Source organism: Solea senegalensis, linkage group LG12, assembly GCF_019176455.1.
Source record: "Solea senegalensis isolate Sse05_10M linkage group LG12, IFAPA_SoseM_1, whole genome shotgun sequence".
Taxonomy (NCBI): Eukaryota; Metazoa; Chordata; class Actinopteri; order Pleuronectiformes; family Soleidae; genus Solea; species Solea senegalensis.
The window spans coordinates 159,450-176,635 of NC_058032.1; the positions used below are offsets into that span (position 1 = coordinate 159,450).

A 17,186-nucleotide genomic window follows, 5' to 3' on the forward strand; every position below is an offset into this window, starting at 1 on the left:
TGTCACAGTGCGCTGTCACAGTGTGATGTCACAGTTTGTGCTGTCACTGATGTCACAGTGTGTGATGTCACAGTGTGATGTCACAGTTTGTGATGTCACAGTTTGTGATGTCACAGTGTGTGATGTCACAGTGTGATGTCACAGTTTGTGATGTCACAGTTTGTAATGTCACAGTGACAGTGTGATGTCACAGTGTGTGAGTCAGTAAAGTTTTTGGTGTCAAAGTTTCCTGGTGTAGAAAAGTTTAAGCTCGTTAAAGAAGGTCATGTGACTCCAACGATCCAATCAATCACTGATGAACAAACAGGTGTGTTAACGAGCTGGACGTGACTGCACACACACACACACACACACAGTGTCAATGCACACAGATCAATATCAGGGCAATCAATAGTTCATGTATGGATGAACAGTAATGGAGAGCATCAGTCTGAGAGAAGGAGCTTTAACAGACAGACACAGAGAGAGACACACACAGAGAGAGACAGACAGACACAGACAGACGTAGTGTACGAGTGTTGATGGAGGAGGGGAACTGCTGCTTCCACGGCAATCACAGTTCTCTGCTCTCAATCAGGTCCTCTGGGACACCCCTAAGCTGTGTGTGTGTGTGTGTGTGTGTGTGTGTGTGTGTCTGTGTGTGTCTGTGTGTGTGATACAGAGACATGTTTTCCTGCAACATAAGAAGAGATAGAGAGAGAGAGACTGGGATTATTGTGCTCTCTCTCACACACACACACACACACACACACACACACACACACACAGTGTTTTCAAACTTTTTCAAATCACCAGTTCAGTGTAAACAGCAGATGTAACCATAGCAACAGTGATGAGTTTTAAAACAAAATCAGAGTGAGTATGTGTGTAAGAGTGTGTGTGTGTGTGTGTGTGGTATTACTAATGTTGTGGGGACCTAAACCTGTTTACACAGTCACATTATGGGGACTTGTCTTCCATGTGGGGACAAAAATCAAGTCTCCATAATGTAAAAGACTACATTTTAAGGTGAAGATATGTTTTGAGGTTAGGGTTAGGATTAGGATTAGGATTAGGCCAGTAGTAACTGTGGTTAAGGTTAGAGTAAGTCTCCATGAAATGAATGTGAATTAATGCATTGTCCCCTCAAGTCATGAATGTCGTACGTGTGTGTGTGTGTGTGTGTGTGTGTGTGGACAGAGGGACAGACGTTTCAGGACCTTCTGTCTTTATTTCCTTTCATTACAGTCACATTAAAAACAACAGGGTGAAGCTGATTGGTCACAGCTTTGATTGACAGCTCTTTTTTTTCTTTGATACAAAACAATGTTTGTGTTTTTTTGGGTGTGACACACACACACACACACACAGGCGATGACATCACATCTATACAAAACAATCTGATATAAATATTTATCTGTATGTTACAAAACATTCCCTCACTGACGCGAGTTGTGGGGGCGGGGCCGGGGGCGTGGCCATGGAGGGCAGAGTGAGATCAACCACAGTGATGCCATAATAAATATTCAGCACAGAAAACATGAAGGGGTGGGGCTTCAAGGTCTTAGGGTGGGGTTTGACATAGTGGACAATTCAGAACAAGAAGACGGACAGTTACAGTAGCCTATCAGGAGGCAGGATTTGTTTTTACAGTGCGAGCAAAAAACAAACAAACAACAGACAGGCAGGGGTGGGATTCAACTGAAAAGGGGCGGGGCCATGAAGGAGAGAGACAGTTTTCATACGTCTTTTTTTATTATCGTTCACTTCAGGTTCTTTTCTTTTTTTCTTCGGTAACAAGGATGATGTCATTGATTAACGGCCCAAAATCAGAGACACCTTCCTGATGATGTCATCACAGTGCCACGCCCCCTTCCATCTTTCCTCCACCGGGGGTGGAGCCTCTATCCTCCATTCTATACATCCTGTTTCCTAAGCTGGAACCATCTTTCCTTGCTTCCTAGGCAGGAATTGTCCTAATTTGAACATTGAACATATTCTTCCTCCTTGTCACCTAAGAAGGAAGTGTTCTTCTTTATTTCCTAAGTAGGAAGCTTCCTTCTATGATTCCTAAGTAGAACACTATCCACCTTGTTTAGGTCCTTCAAGAAGGAAGCTTCCTTATCTCTTCTCTGACACAGTGGTTACCATGGTGACCCAGTGTTTCTCCTTCTTTTGGGCCTTTAATCTGTTCCTTCTTAAATTGCAGGTAGAGGTCACATGACAGCTGTGACATCATAGTCTTTGCAGACCCCTCCCCCTCAACACAGAGTTACATCAGAATCATGACACAGCAAAAACAAAATCTGTACAAAATGTCTTTGTGTTTTTCTTTTTAGGGACCAGAGGCTCCGCCCAGTCCAGCGACAACTCTCTCTCCTCGGACTGGTCAGCTGCTGCTGCCTGAGGCCCCTCCCCCTCTGAGGTGATTGGTGCACGTGGTCAAGGGGGAGGAGACAGAAGATGATGGAGGAGGAGCCGGAGGAGGGCGTTGTCCTACATCGGAGGGACGACGAGTCCGGACATGGCTGCGGAGACAAAATGGGCGGAGACATATGTGAGTACAGAGGTGGGCGGGGTCCTGTTACTATGGTTGCTGTGTCGTCTGAAAGTGTGGTCCAGCAGAGGGCGCTGTGAGTAAGACAGTGACAAACAAATCTGCTGACTCATCTGTTAGCTTAGCTGTTAGCTCTACTCCAGGGTGTTTGTGTGAAAAATACAACGTCATAACTAAATTTAACACATATACATATGTATATTTACATATATAATAAAATACATATAAGATATGATACATTACTATTGTCACACGCGGGGAGGAGTTAGTGGAGGACAGGTGAGGAGGAGGAGTTAGCGGAGGACAAGTGAGGAGGAGGAGGAGTTAGCGGAGGACAGGTGAGGAGGAGGAGCGGAGGACAGTTGAGGAGGAGGAGTTAGCAGAGGAGTAAGCGGAGGACACGTGAGGAGGAGGAGTTAGCGGAGGACACGGAGGAGGAGGAGAGGAGGACAGGTGAGAGGAGGAGTTAGCGGAGGACATGTGAGGAGGAGGAGAGGGAGGACAGGTGAGGAGGAGGAGTAAGCGGAGGACAGGTGAGGAGGAGGAGTTAGCGGAGGATAGGTAAGGCACCTTGCAGGCCGTTAGCATTGTTAGCAGCACAGTTAGGAGGAGGAGAAACAGGAGGTCTGACGACAGGAGCGAAGGCGCTCTTCTGTTTGACGGCAGCAGAGAAGGAGAAGACGCCGTGAGATGAGGTACAGTTGGACACAGCCATGGTGGGACTGGAGGGGACAACTGGAACACAAGAAACCACATCATACCAGAAACCACATCAGAAACCACATCAGACCAGAAACCACATCAGAAACCACATCAGACCAGACATCACATCAGAAACCACATCAGACCAGAAACCACATCAGAAACCACATCAGACCAGAAACCACATCAGAAACCACATCAGAAACCACATCAGACCAGACATCACATCAGAAACCACATCAGACCAGAAACCACATCAGACACCACATCAGACCAGACATCACATCAGATGATCGCAGTATTGATCACAGTATTGATCGCAGTGTTTATTGCAGTATCGATAGCAGCGTTTATCGCAGTATTGATCGCAGTGTTTAACGCAGTATTAATCACAGTATTGATCAGTGTTTATCGCAGTGTTTATCGCAGTGTTTATCGCAGTATTGATCACAGTATTGATCGCAGTGTTTAATGCAGTATTGATCGCAGTGTTTAATGCAGTATTGATCAGTATTGATCGCAGTGTTTAATGCAGTATTGATCACAGTATTGATTACAGTATTGATCGCAGTGTTTGTCACAGTATTGATCACAGTATTGATTGCAGTATTGACCGCTGTATTGATCGCAGTGTTTATTGCAGTATTGATCGCAGTGTTTAATGCAGTATTGATCGCAGTGTTTATTGCAGTATTGATCGCAGTGTTTATCGCAGTGTTTATCGCAGTATTGATCATGTATTGATCGCAGTATTGATCGCAGTGTTTATCGCAGTATTGATCACAGTATTGATCGCAGTGTTTAATACAGTATTGATAGTGCTTAATGCATGATCGCAGTGTTTAATACAGTATTTTAATGCAGTATTGATCGCAGTGTTTAATGCAGTATTGATCACAGTATTGATCACAGTATTGATCACAGTGTTTATCACAGTATTGATCATAGTATTGATAGCAATGTGTAATGCCGTATTGATCACAGTATTGATCGCAGTGTTTAATACAGTATTGATCGCAGTATTGATCGCAGTGTTTAATGCAGTATTGATCGCAGTGTTTAATGCAGTATTGATCGCAGTATTGATCACAGTATTGATCACAGTGTTTATCACAGTATTGATCATAGTATTGATAGCAATGTGTAATGCAGTATTGATCACAGTATTGATTGCAGTGTTTAATGCAGTATTGATCGCAGTATTGATCGCAGTGTTTAATGCAGTATTGATCGCAGTATTTACCTTGATACTTACTGCCGTAGGGTGAGTTGGCAGACGACCCATTGAGAAAACCTGGTGATGTTGCCACTCCGAGGTTTGGCATCCCTGTGTTGCCGTAGCCGTTCATGCTATTGCTCACTGTGTTGCCATAGTTACTCTGCTGAGGGGTGGAGCTGGGGGCATATCCCCGTGGCGACACGCTGCTGGTGTTCCGACTGTAACCAACTGGTAGAGGGCGACAGAGGAACAGGTCAAACAAACACTCAGCAGCAACAGTGAGCCCCGTCACAGCATCGTCTGGTACCTTGCGTTGTCTCGGAGACGTTGACCGCCAACTGTCCGCTGAAGGAGTTCACTCCCATCATGCCGTGGGAGGCACTGTTGCCTAGCGACGTGATCTGGTTGTGGTTCCTCGGGACGCTGTAGAGCGCCTCGGCGATGTCCGCCGCTCGCTTCAGGATGATTTCCTGTCAGAAGATGTCACATGATCGTCATGGCGATAGCTTTTTTACGTGTGGCGGTCTGTTGTTACTAAGCAACCAAACCTGGAAGCTGCTGCAGCTTCACTGAATTAATTAATTAATTCTGCTGAGAAAGTTGTGAAAACCAGACTGCAGTACCAGCAGTGACCACCAGGGATGTTATTTACCCAGAGACGAGATGATCTTGGTCATTTTGTGTCTGTTTTACACACAGAAGATGGATTTACATGTGTTTACAGCCTGTGCTTTCTGTTCAAGGTCACTGTGTGTACGTGCACGTGCGCACGTGTGTGTGTGTGTGTATGATTAACTCCTGCCTGATCAGCGTGTCGGACACACACACACTCACACACACACACACACACACACACACAGTATAAAGAGCTTGTGACTCATAAACCTGCTTCATCCTTTTCACCCAACATCAAAAATGACATGAATCAAAAGTGAGTTTAATCTACTCTCACTTATATATCATATTATATAATATTATATTAAATATTATACATTATATATTAGGGACACACGGTGGTGTAGTGGTTAGCACTCTCGCCTTGCAGCGAGAAGACCCGGGTTGTTTGTCTCTATCTGTGTGTGTGTGGCCCTGCGATGGTGTGTACCCCACCTATCGCCCCATGTAGCTGAGATTGGCACAGCGCCCCCGCGGCCCTCTGGTGGAGGATAAAGTGGTAGATGATGACTGACTGACATTATATATATTATATTACATGAGCATGTGAATGCGTGAATGGGTGAATGGCAAGTTGTGAGTCGTCGTCAAGATGAGAAAATTACTTTATTAATGCAGAACATTCCCAAACACACACACACCTCTGAGAGAAACTCAGTGATTTTAACATCTCACACACACACACACAGGAGTTGTTTGGTGTGTGTGTGTGTGTGTGTGTGTTACCTGGTTGTTGTGAGGCATCCCATATAGCGCCTCCACCAGGTCAGCTGCTCGCTTCAACAACACCTCCTGCAGATAAACACACACAAGGAAGACAAGTCCCCATCATGTGACTGTGGCATCGAGGAACACTTCCACGACAACATCAGGACCACAGCCACGCCCCCACTCTGCCTGACGCCTGAAACAGAAGGACTGTACATCTTCCTCAGCCAGAGGTGCAGCACCAGTCTCTGACCCTGCATCTGCACCAGGTGACGATCAACACCAGCAAGGCCCTGATAAGGTGCAGCTCTCCACGGTCCCTGTCTGCCTGAAGTCCTCCATCATTGTGCCTGTTCCCAAAAAATCTACTGTCACCTGTCTCAATGACTTCCGTCCTGTCGCCCTGACCCCGGTCATCATGGAGTGCTTAGAGCGGATCCTCCTGAAGTACATCAAAGACGCCTGCAGGGAGAACCGCTCTACGGAGGATGCTGTCTCACGACCCTGACTCACCTGCAGCATCCAAACACCTACGTCGTGATGCTGTTTGTGGACTTCAGCGTTCAGTGTTTAACACGGTTCTCCCGGACGTGCTGGCGCTGAAACTTCACTACTCTGACAACCATGGTGGGTCTCATATCCAACGATGATGAGACCCACCACAGAGAAGAGGTCCAGCACATCACACAACGATGCTTCAGGAACAACCTCATCCTGAACACCACCTAAACAAAGGAGGTCATAGTGGACTACAGAGCGCGCTGTGGAGCGTGGACTGTGAACACTTGGCACCTGGTGAAGAAGCTGAAGTGGACTGGACTCTCTCCTCAGCTGCTCACAAACTTTTACAGAGCCGCGATAGAGAGCATCCTGTGTCTCAGTGCGATGTTGTGGTACGGCAGCTGCACGTCACAAAACAGCTGCACAGGGGACTGATCTGGACTCTGTTTACACTGCACGACTCCAGAGGAGGGCCAGGCGGAGAGCAACAGACCCCACCCACCTGGGCAATGCTCTTTTTGCACCACTTCCATCAGGAAAAACTGTACAGGATCATCAGACCCTCCGCCAAAAGACTCAGGGACAGCTTCTCTCCCCCCTCCAGGTCTTGCACTAAGCTGCACTTTATATTTATCTTCTTTCGCCCTGTACATACATTTCCCTGCATAGTTCACCTGCAATATTTGATCTTGTTTGTGTTTTTTTTTATTATTCTATAAGTGCTTTTATCTATTTATGACATTTTTAATGTGTGCTGAGAGTCTCGGGAGGACATTTTGTTATGCTTACATAATAACAATAAAGAATCTTGAAACAGGTTTAGGTCCCCACAACATCAGTAATACCTGGACACACACACACACAGCATTTTAACTCTGATCGTTCAAGTGAAGTGGATCAGTGTTTAACAAGCTCACAGTGTGTGTGTGCATGCGTGCGCGTGTGTGTGTGTGCATGCGTGCGCATATGTGCGTGTGTGTGTGTGTGTGTGTGTGTGCATGCATGCGCGTGTGTGTGTGTGTGTGTGTGTGTGTGTGTGTGCAGACACAGAACAATGCTTAATTCAGTCTTTATCTTAATTAAACACACTCAGTTAATCTGCTGCTTCTTCAGGCTTTTCAATTAACCCCGCCCCCTCACTACCACCCCCCTGCCCCTGTCTGTCTCTTCATCCCTCCATCATTCAAGCGTTCATCGTTCTCGTGTTTATTCATCTTTTATTCATCCCTCCATCCTGTTTCTGTGTTTCCCTTTTTTCCTCCTCATGTAAAAATCTTTTCTCATGTCACACACACACACACACACACACACAGTGATAACACGGTGTGTGTGTGTGTGTGTGTGTGTGTGTGTGAGAGGGGAAGTCATTTGTGTGAAGTGTCTCTCAGCCTGTGATCGTCTTTAATCTGCTCATTTATGTGGAGAGACGCTCGAGTGTGTGTCTCTCACACACACACACATGCTGACAAATGAAAGCCTCATTATTACAAGTGTTTCTCTGTTACTCAGTAAGAGGACAAGCACCTCTCCCACACACATACATTAAACAGGTTACCACGGCGATGGACCTGGAGATTTCATCACTGAGGAAGAAACCAATTATGAACACACACACACACACACACAGAGGAAATGAGCGTTCTTAGACGACATGAAGAATTAAAATTTATCTGGGATGTTTTGTGTGTGTGTGTGTGTGTTAAAGATGTGATCATGGCTCTCATCTTTAGTTGTAACCAAACAGAAAACATCGTTATTTTTATAAATCAGATAAAGACTCTGTGTGTGTGTGTGTGTGTGTGTGTGTGTGTGTGTGTGTGTGTGTGTGTGTGTGTGTCTCCTGTCGTGCCACATGGCTGCTCTCGTTGATTACCTGATTTGACTGTTTCCACCTCCCTGTTTGCCAATGGGCTTTACACACACACACACACACACACATACACACACACTTTAGTCAATCATCTGCGTTTGTGTGAGTTTGTGTGTGTGTGTGTGTGTGAGTTGAATGTCGTGTCGTGCGCAGCGTCTGATTGGTCAGTTTGAATGTTGGACATGAGACCGAGACGGTCATGTGTCGTCATCACATGACCTGAATCTACACGTTAACACATGCACTGATGATGTCACCATCGTTTACAGACGTGTGTGTGTGTGTGTGTGTGTGTGTGTAAACAGATGTGTATCAGAGCAGCCAACCAGAAACAAGACTGATTGACAAAACAGCAATCATCATTTTCTTTGTTTGTATAAATGATTGTGTGTGTGTGTGTGTGTGTGTGTGTGTACCTTGGGCAGTCTCTCAGGGTCTCCAGGGTGACGTGGGATGACCTTCTGTAACCTCTGGAAGCCGTAGTCTATAGTGGGCTCGTTCAGAGCTGCAGAGGAAGACGCTGATGTGTTAATAACACGTTAATAACACGTTGATAACACCTTGATAACACATTGATAGCCTGGCATGTTAATGATGTGTTACTTCCTGGATTGCTCTGATTGGCTGAGCTTCATGTTGTGACTCAGTTGATGATGTCACGTGTCACTCACTGATTGGTTACTTGTGTGTAAATGGCAGCTGATCACGGATCAATATCAGTGATCAGTAATCAGTAGAGTTACCCGTGTAGACGAAGCGTCCCGGCGCTCCTTTACAGAACTGTTTGGACTTGTAGGACAGCGTGACCTCCACGACCCCGGGAATGTGACGGGGCGGAGTCTGGACGCGGATGGCGTGAGGAGTGATCAGCTGGACACACACACACACACACACACACACACACACAGAGAGGGTTGTGGTGAGCTGCATGTATTGATCAGTGGTGATTGATGGGCGATCAGGTCCATGTTACCTCGCTCCACACCAGCATGGTGCCAAACACCACCTGCAGGCCGTCAAAGAAGTTGTCCCCGATCAGGATGACGGTGGCTCCGCCCGTCGTCCAGCCCTCACTGGGACTGATGGCTTTGATACAGGGCGTGGCTGCTGAGCACAGTGATGTCACACACACACACATCATTACCCACGATGCATCAGGACGTCCAGTGAATGTTCATGTGACCTCACACTCTCACACACACACACACACACTGTAGATACCACTGTGCCAGAGTAAATGCGGATGGGACCATTAATGAAGGATTTGTCCCCTCGCTCAGAGAAATACTGCATTTTAAAATAAATATCACCTTTAAAATGTGCATTAGCAGCTTAAACACTCATGGAAGTCATGGGACAACATGTGGACATTAGCTGTGCTGAAGTGAAACAGAGTCAAATTACACAGGTTTTAGTGAAGAGATGCTGAGGCCACTCTATCTGTGTCATTAGGGTTCGAGCAACAAGGCTGTAAGGATTCTTCTTCTTCTTCTTCTTCTTCTTCTTCACGTGGTGAGAGGAGAGCAGCAAGGAGAGCTATAAACTCATATATCTATATATATATAAACCTATATATGTTTTTTTCTTATTTCTAATTGTTTGTGTATTGTTTGGTCATTGTTAGTATTGTGTGTTAGATGTTTGTAGTTTAGTGTTTAGTGTGTTTCCGTGTTTTCACGGCAGGGGTGGCGTCTGCTGAGACGCTGTCCCTGTCCCTGAAGCACGGAGTGCGCATCGTTCCTCCGTCCACTGTGACGGTGGAACAGGTGTTGTTGGCGGTGGGAGATGAAGTGCGACACGGGAACATCAGCTACGCTTCCCGCATGAACAAAGCTGTGGTCGTGTTTCTAAAACAAGAGAGCGATGTAGCAAAGCTCGTGGAGAGCGGCCTCGTGCTCAGCGAGGAGTATATACAGGTGTCACCGTTGGCTGCGATGTGAGAGAGCTAGAAGCGGCCCTGGCTCTGTATGGGAGAGCCTCCTCAGCTAGGGTAAACTGGGGGAAAAGTGGAGCATGTCTGGTGGGGCGGTGGAGTTCAGAACTCCCCCCTGTTCTTCCGGGGAACCTCATTTGGGGAACTCAAGGACCGTAAGCATGTTAACATGTCCAGTCTTTTAGAAGACAAGTACTGATGTACTTGGACTCACCAACTCAAACACTTGATGTCTCATTCCGTGTAAAACATGAGAATGGTTATTATATGGTGTTCGCCAGCTCTGGAAACATGACGTGCTTTGAGTGTGGAGACGTTGGACACAAGCGGATCGCCTGCCCGCACAGGTGGCAAGCAGCGGAAGCTGCTCCGCCCGCGGTGGCTGCGTCCCGTGTCTCGTCTGAGGAGCCTCCTGGTTCCGCGGCTGCTGATGGTGCTGAATTATACTCTCTAAATGAGATTAATCTTTTTCTAGATGATACTTTCGGTAAAGCAGCCAGTGTGTTTGAATATTTCCTGATGGGAAAAAATTCATTGAAACAGTGAACACTCTACAAAGAGTCGTTGGTTTTGACCTCCTTGATGAACGGAAACGCTTCCGTTTAAAGAGGTACATCACTACAGTTAGAAAGGAGTCAGGCATAACTGTACGGAAAAGAGCGGAAAAAATGAAAGTCTAAAGAAATACAACAATGACCATACAACACTGGGTGTTTCATCTTTGTCTGGTTTGTTCTTGTGTCATCTTGGTGTCCACACAATCACTCTCTTCTATGCACGTTTTAAGGTAGAAACTTACAGAAGAGAGCTTTAATTCCTGAGGTAGCGAGACAGAAAAAACTGGATGTAATTTTCCTTTAAGAAACAAACAGTGATAGTGTGAATGAGACAGACTGGAACTTATGGTGGGGGGGACAGATCGTGCTCAGTCACGGCTCTAACATCAGCGCAGGAGTCGCTGTTTTATTCTCTCCATCAGTAAATGTAAATGTTTTAAATAGCACAGAGGTTTTAAAGGGGAGGATCCTCTCAGTAAAGGCAGACATTCATGGTTTCTGTTTTACTTTTATAAATGTTTATGGTCCAAACAAAGGCCCAGAGCGCTCAGTTGTTTTTAAAAGATCATTTAAGGCTGTGTGGTCAGGGGCAATGTGTGGTTATGGGGGGGGGACTGGAACTGCCGACCTCATCGATGTGTGGAGGATGAAACATCCTTCAGTCAGGCAGTACACCTGGATATGAGTGATGGGGGAGTGGTTAGTGCAGCCAGACTAGACAGGATTTACCTGTCAGCTGGTTGCATTAATCGGGCTGCCACTTGCTACACCATCCCAGTGGGGTTTACTGACCATCATGCGATCTGCATGGACTTTGTTTTATCCTCAAACTGCAGTACAAAATCATTTTGGCATTTTAACTTTTACTTGACTGTGTTTTTAATCAGAATTTTAAATTGTTCTGGGAACACTGGAGGACAAGAAAGGGGTGTTTGTTGGTGTCATCTCCATAGACCAGGAGAAAGCATTTGATCGTGTTGACCACTCTTTTTTTATTTGACACACTAAGAGCCTTTGGTGTTGGGGAGCACTTTCTCTCATGGGTGAAATTGTTGTACAGCGGGGCGTGTTGTGTGATAAAGGTGGGCGGGGGTCTTAGTAGCCCAATACCAGTAAAGAGGGGGATCAGGCAGGGCTGCCCCATTTCAGGCCAGCTCTATAGTATGGCCATTGAGCCTCTCTTACATAGACTGAGGTTCCGGTTGAGGGGGCTCTCTCTGCCAGGGCTGACTGACCACTCCTCTGTGGTGATATCGGCATATGCTGATGACCTTAATGTCTTTGTGAGGGACCAAGGCAATGTGAGAGAGCTAGAAGCGGCCCTGGCTCTGTATGGGAGAGCCTCCTCAGCTAGGGTAAACTGGGGGAAAAGTGGAGCATGTCTGGTGGGGCGGTGGAGTTCAGAACTCCCCCCTGTTCTTCCGGGGAACCTCATTTGGGGAACTCAAGGGCTCAAGACACTGGGGATGTTCCTAGGCAACAAGGACACAGAAAAAAGAACTGGGAGGGAGTGCTGGTAAAGGTTGAAGCCAAGTTGTCTAAGTGGAAATGGCTGCTCCCCCAGCTGTCCTACAGGGGAAGAGTCCTCATTGTCAACAACATGGTTGCCTCTGCATTGTGGCACAGGCTGCAAGTCCTAGTCCCACCATCAGGTCTGATAGAAGAATTGCAAAGACTGCTGTTGGACTTCTTTTGGTCGGGTCGTCACTGGCTGCGGGCTGCTGTCCTGTACCTCCCTGTGGCAGAGAGAGGGCAGGGCCTTATTGACATCAAGGCCAGGATAGCTGCCTTCAGACTACAAACTGCTCAGAAGCTGCTGTACAACTGCTCTATCTGTTGGAAAGTACCTGCCCAACTCATCCTACAGAAGGCCGGACGTCTTGGCCTAGACAAAGAGTTGTTCCTGCTGGACTCTCATCATGTTCTCACTGACGTCACTACATTTTATTGGTCAGTGTTAGAAGCTTGGAGGACTCTGGGCATCAGCCGCCCTCCCACCACTAAGCCTGGACTGTGGATACTTGAGGAACACTTTCCTTTTCAGTGTGGTGCTTGCGTCTGCCAGTGTGAGAGAGCGTTTTATCAAGGCTGGCATAATCAAATTGGGACACCTCTTGGAGATCCCACCCATGACACTCACTGAGAAGGTCAATATAAGAGCCACTGAGGAGGTGCTCCTATTCCTGTCGGTTCCACTACGGGCGTTTTTCCAGGATGAAGCCCACGTTGACCAGTGGAGTAAAGGTGCAGAGTACGTGTTCCCACCCATCACGGTCACACCCACTGTTGGAGATTGGAGAGAAAAAAGTGGTCTCCTTTCCATGAGGACACTGGTCATGGGAGCTTTCCACACCTGTGGGAAAAACAACTCTACCTAAGCTGTGTAAAGGTGCTGAACTTTGGCTCTCTGTCGGACCTCAAAGAGACAAAATGGTCTGATGTCTTTGGCAAGGATGCTTCCCCTAGAGGCTGTTGGCGGCTCCTGTATAAGCCTCCTGTTGAAAAATGGATGGCTGACCTCCAGTGGAGGATTATCCATGGAATTATAGCTACGAACAGATACAGAGCTCGCCTGGATCCCAGCACTGGGGAGGGGTGTCCTTCTTGTGGGAGGACGGAAACAGTAGAGCACTTGGTGATTTCATGTCCTCGTCTCACAGATTTATTTAAGTTGCTACATTGGTGGGTAGAGGCTCTGGGGGAGGCTCTGCTCTATCTGAAGGCACTGGTCTCTGCCAGGCTCAGGATAGAGCACGCATTTCACAAACTGACATGTAATCTGGGGTTTTTTAAGGCTGTGTGGGGCATCAAACAGGTCCTGTGCTCAGTGGGTGAGGATGGCGCACTACAGTTAGTTTTGTGTGAGTGAGTGAATGAGTGAATGAATTGATTAATGTTGACTAATTGTGAAAAAAAAGGGTTCGAAATTAAAGGGTTCGAAATTAAAGTTTTCTAAAAAGTCTTATTCTTCGTCTTCTTCTTCATCTTCTTCTTCATCTTCTTCTTCTTCCTCTTCACCAAAGTTAATCGCGTTTTTGAGGCCCTGAACTTGCCCCAAAACTCACCAATTTTTGCAAGTGCATCAGACCTGGTGTAAAATTACATATATTAGCGTTTCGGGGAATGTGCGTCAAAAAATTAAAGTGGGCGGGGCTAAAGACTGACACAAAAAACTTGTATGAGGTCATCTGCTGTCGGGTTTAACATACATGAACGAAACTTAGTACACATGTTCATTAGGTGGGGACGGTCAAAAAAGTCAGTGACGACTTCCCTGTGAATCCTACAGGAAGGCCGTCATCTTGGATTGCACGCCAAAACAGAGGCGATTTTGGTCATTTCGCACCATCGGTATTTGAACGAACTTGTCCGAGAGCTCTCATGGGATCACGTTCAAACTTGGTGAGTTGAGGATCCAAACTGTTTTTTAAAATGCCAAATGGCGTAGGAGAACGGGGGTGGCAAAGTTGGCGAAAATTTCAATCATTCACCACAGGCAATGAAACTCTAATAACTTTGCGATAGAAGGTCCCATCCCAACCAAATTTGCTAGGGTTGATGATGGACCATGGCTGAATACATCTGAATACGAAAACTGTACATTTTGAAAACAGCGCCTCCTGGTGGTAACAGAAAATACAAAAAATACACAATGTCAGTAATAACTTCATCGTATCGAGTTCATCATATCAAACTCAAAATTGGTGAAAATGCTCAAAACACATGGTAGATGATGCGTGCTGAATATGATAACAAATCGTTCAACGATGCAAAGTCGGATATTCGCAACAAAAAACAAACTGCTACAACTTTGCGAATCCTAGTCCCATCTGAACCAAACTTGCTAGGATTGATGATAGTCCGACCCTGAAGACGCCTACATGAAAATATTCAGCGCCCCCTGGTGACGGCAGACAATATGACCTCTTGTATTTGAATGAACTCGTCCTAGAGTTCTTGTGCAATCACCTTTAAACTTGGTGAGGTCACTGTGAACAAGTTGAGGAGCTTAAGTTATCAAACGTTTTTCAAAATGTGGCATGTGTACGAGATAGGGGGCGTCAAATTTGGCCTTAATTCATATTTTTCATAACAAAAAGCGATGTTAGCCATGTTAGTTAAATGTTAGTCAAATAATAGTAAAATGTTAGTCAAATGTTAGTTAAATGTTAGTTAAATGTTAGTCAAATGTTAGTTAAATGTTAGTCAAATGTTAGTCAAATGTTAGTTAAATGTTAGTTAAATGTTAGTCAAATGTTAGTTAAATGTTAGTCAAATAATAGTAAAATGTTAGTCAAATGTTAGTTAAATGTTAGTCAAATGTTAGTTAAATGTTAGTTAAATATTAGTCAAGTGTTAGTTAAATGTTAGTCAAATAATAGTAAAATGTTAGTTAAATGTTAGTCAAAATGTTAGTCAAATGTAGTAAAATGTTAGTCAAGTGTTAGTTAAATGTTAGTCAAATAATAGTAAAATGTTAATTAAATGTTAGTCAAATGTTAGTTAAATGTTAGTCAAATGTTAGTTAATTGTTAGTCAAATGTTAGTTAAATGTTAGTCAAATGTTCGTCAAATGTTAGTCAAATGTTAGTTAATTGTTAGTCAAATGTTAGTCAAATGTTAGTTAAATGTTAGTCAAATGTTAGTTAAATGTTAGTCAAATGTTAGTTAAATGTTAGTCAAATGTTAGTCAAATGTTAGTTAAATGTTAGTCAAATAATAGTAAAATGTTAGTTAAATGTTAGTCAAATGTTAGTCAAATGTTAGTTAATTGTTAGTCAAATGTTAGTCAAATGTTAGTTAAATGTTAGTCAAATGTTAGTCAAATAATAGTAAAATGTTAGTCAAGTGTTAGTTAAATGTTAGTCAAATAATAGTAAAATGTTAGTTAAATGTTAGTCAAATGTTAGTTATGTTAGTTAGTCAAATGTTAGTCAAATGTTAGTCAAATGTTAGTCAAATGTTAGTTAATTAGTCAAATGTTAGTTAAATGTTAGTCAAATGTTAGTTAAATGTTAGTCAAATGTTAGTCAAATGTTAGTTAATTGTTAGTCAAATGTTAGTCAAATGTTAGTTAAATTAGTCAAATGTTAGTCAAATGTTAGTCAAATGTTAGTTAAATGTTATGTTAGTCAAATGTTAGTCAAATGTTAGTCAAGTGTTAGTTAAATGTTTAGTTAAATGTTAGTCAAATGTTAAATGTTTAAAGTTTAAGTTAGTCAAATGTTAGTCAAATGTTAGTCAAGTGTTAGTTAAATGTTAGTCAAATGTTAGTTAAATGTTAGTCAAATGTTAGTTAAATGTTAGTCAAATGTTAGTCAAATGTTAGTTAAATGTTAGTCAAATGTTAGTTAAATGTTAGTCAAATGTTAGTTAAATGTTAGTCAAATAATAGTAAAATGTTAGTCAAATGTTAAATGTTAGTCAAATGTTAGTTAAATGTTAGTCAAATGTTAGTTAAATATTAGTCAAAATGTTAGTCAAATAATAGTAAAATGTTAGTTAAATGTTAGTCAAATGTTAGTTAAATGTTAGTCAAATGTTAGTCAAATAATAGTAAAATGTTAGTCAAGTGTTAGTTAAATGTTATATAGTAAAATGTTGTTAAATGTTAGTCAAATGTTAGTTAAAGTCAAATGTTAGTTAATTGTTAGTCAAATGTTAGTTAAATGTTAGTCAAATGTTAAATGTTAGTCAAATGTTAGTTAAGTTAGTCAAATGTTAGTCAAATGTTAGTTAAATGTTAGTCAAATGTTAGTCAAATGTTAGTCAAATGTTAGTCAAATGTTAGTCAAATAGTTAGTTAAATGTTAGTCAAATGTTAGTCAAATGTTAGTTAATTGTTAGTCAAATGTTAGTTAAATGTTAGTCAAATGTTAGTCAAATGTTAGTCAATGTTAGTCAATGTTAGTTAAATGTTAGTCAAATTAGTCAAATGTTAGTAAATGTTTGTTAGTCAAATGTTAGTCAAATGTTAGTCAAATGTTAAATGTTAGTCAAATGTTAGTCAAATGTTAGTTAAATGTTAGTCAATGTTTGTTAGTAAATGTTAGTTAATTGTTAGTCAAATGTTAGTCAAATGTTAAATGTTAGTCAAATGTTAGTCAAATGTTGTGTGTTAGTCAATGTTAGTTAAATGTTAGTTAAATGTTAGTCAAATGTTAGTTAAATGTTAGTCAAATGTTAGTCAAATGTTAGTCAAATGATATGGCGCATTTCCACCGGCTCTACTCGCCTCGGCATGATTAAGTTGCATCTCCACTACAAAAAAGTACTTACTTAACGTGGGCGGAGTCATCACTGCACGGCTGAGTGAAATTGCGGTGACTTCGTTTTATATGGGTTATGGGTTTTATGACTAGTGACTTCACACCAGACTACTGCAGTTGTTGGAGATTAACCCACGTTTTTAGGATTGTAGTAGTAGAAGTAGTTTTAAGTGATCTACAGTTCGGCGCTGTTCGGCTTGATTACTGTGTGGGACG

General features: G+C 43.4%; 1 protein-coding gene across 4 annotated transcripts in view; it reads right to left on the minus strand.

Annotated features, from left to right (window-relative positions):
* Positions 1 to 1,221: 1,221 nt before the first annotated feature.
* LOC122778911 (transcription factor COE3-like) overlaps positions 1,222 to 17,186 on the minus strand; it is a 32,763-nt gene continuing 16,798 nt past the window's right edge. Inside the window, exons 9-16 of one of the 4 annotated variants that reach the window (XM_044041065.1) lie at positions 9,185 to 9,315; positions 8,955 to 9,081; positions 8,628 to 8,716; positions 5,859 to 5,924; positions 4,765 to 4,927; positions 4,494 to 4,685; positions 3,107 to 3,271; positions 1,222 to 2,507 (exon numbers count right to left, since the gene is read on the minus strand). In XM_044041065.1, the coding sequence (XP_043897000.1) occupies positions 2,476 to 2,507; positions 3,107 to 3,271; positions 4,494 to 4,685; positions 4,765 to 4,927; positions 5,859 to 5,924; positions 8,628 to 8,716; positions 8,955 to 9,081; positions 9,185 to 9,315 (965 nt within the window). In that variant the 3' untranslated portion in view covers positions 1,222 to 2,475. Of the gene's footprint in view, positions 2,508 to 3,106; positions 3,272 to 4,481; positions 4,686 to 4,764; positions 4,928 to 5,858; positions 5,925 to 8,627; positions 8,717 to 8,954; positions 9,082 to 9,184; positions 9,319 to 17,186 lie in introns of all 4 variants that reach the window. The other 3 variants (XM_044041063.1, XM_044041064.1, XM_044041062.1) reach the window with 3 other exon arrangements.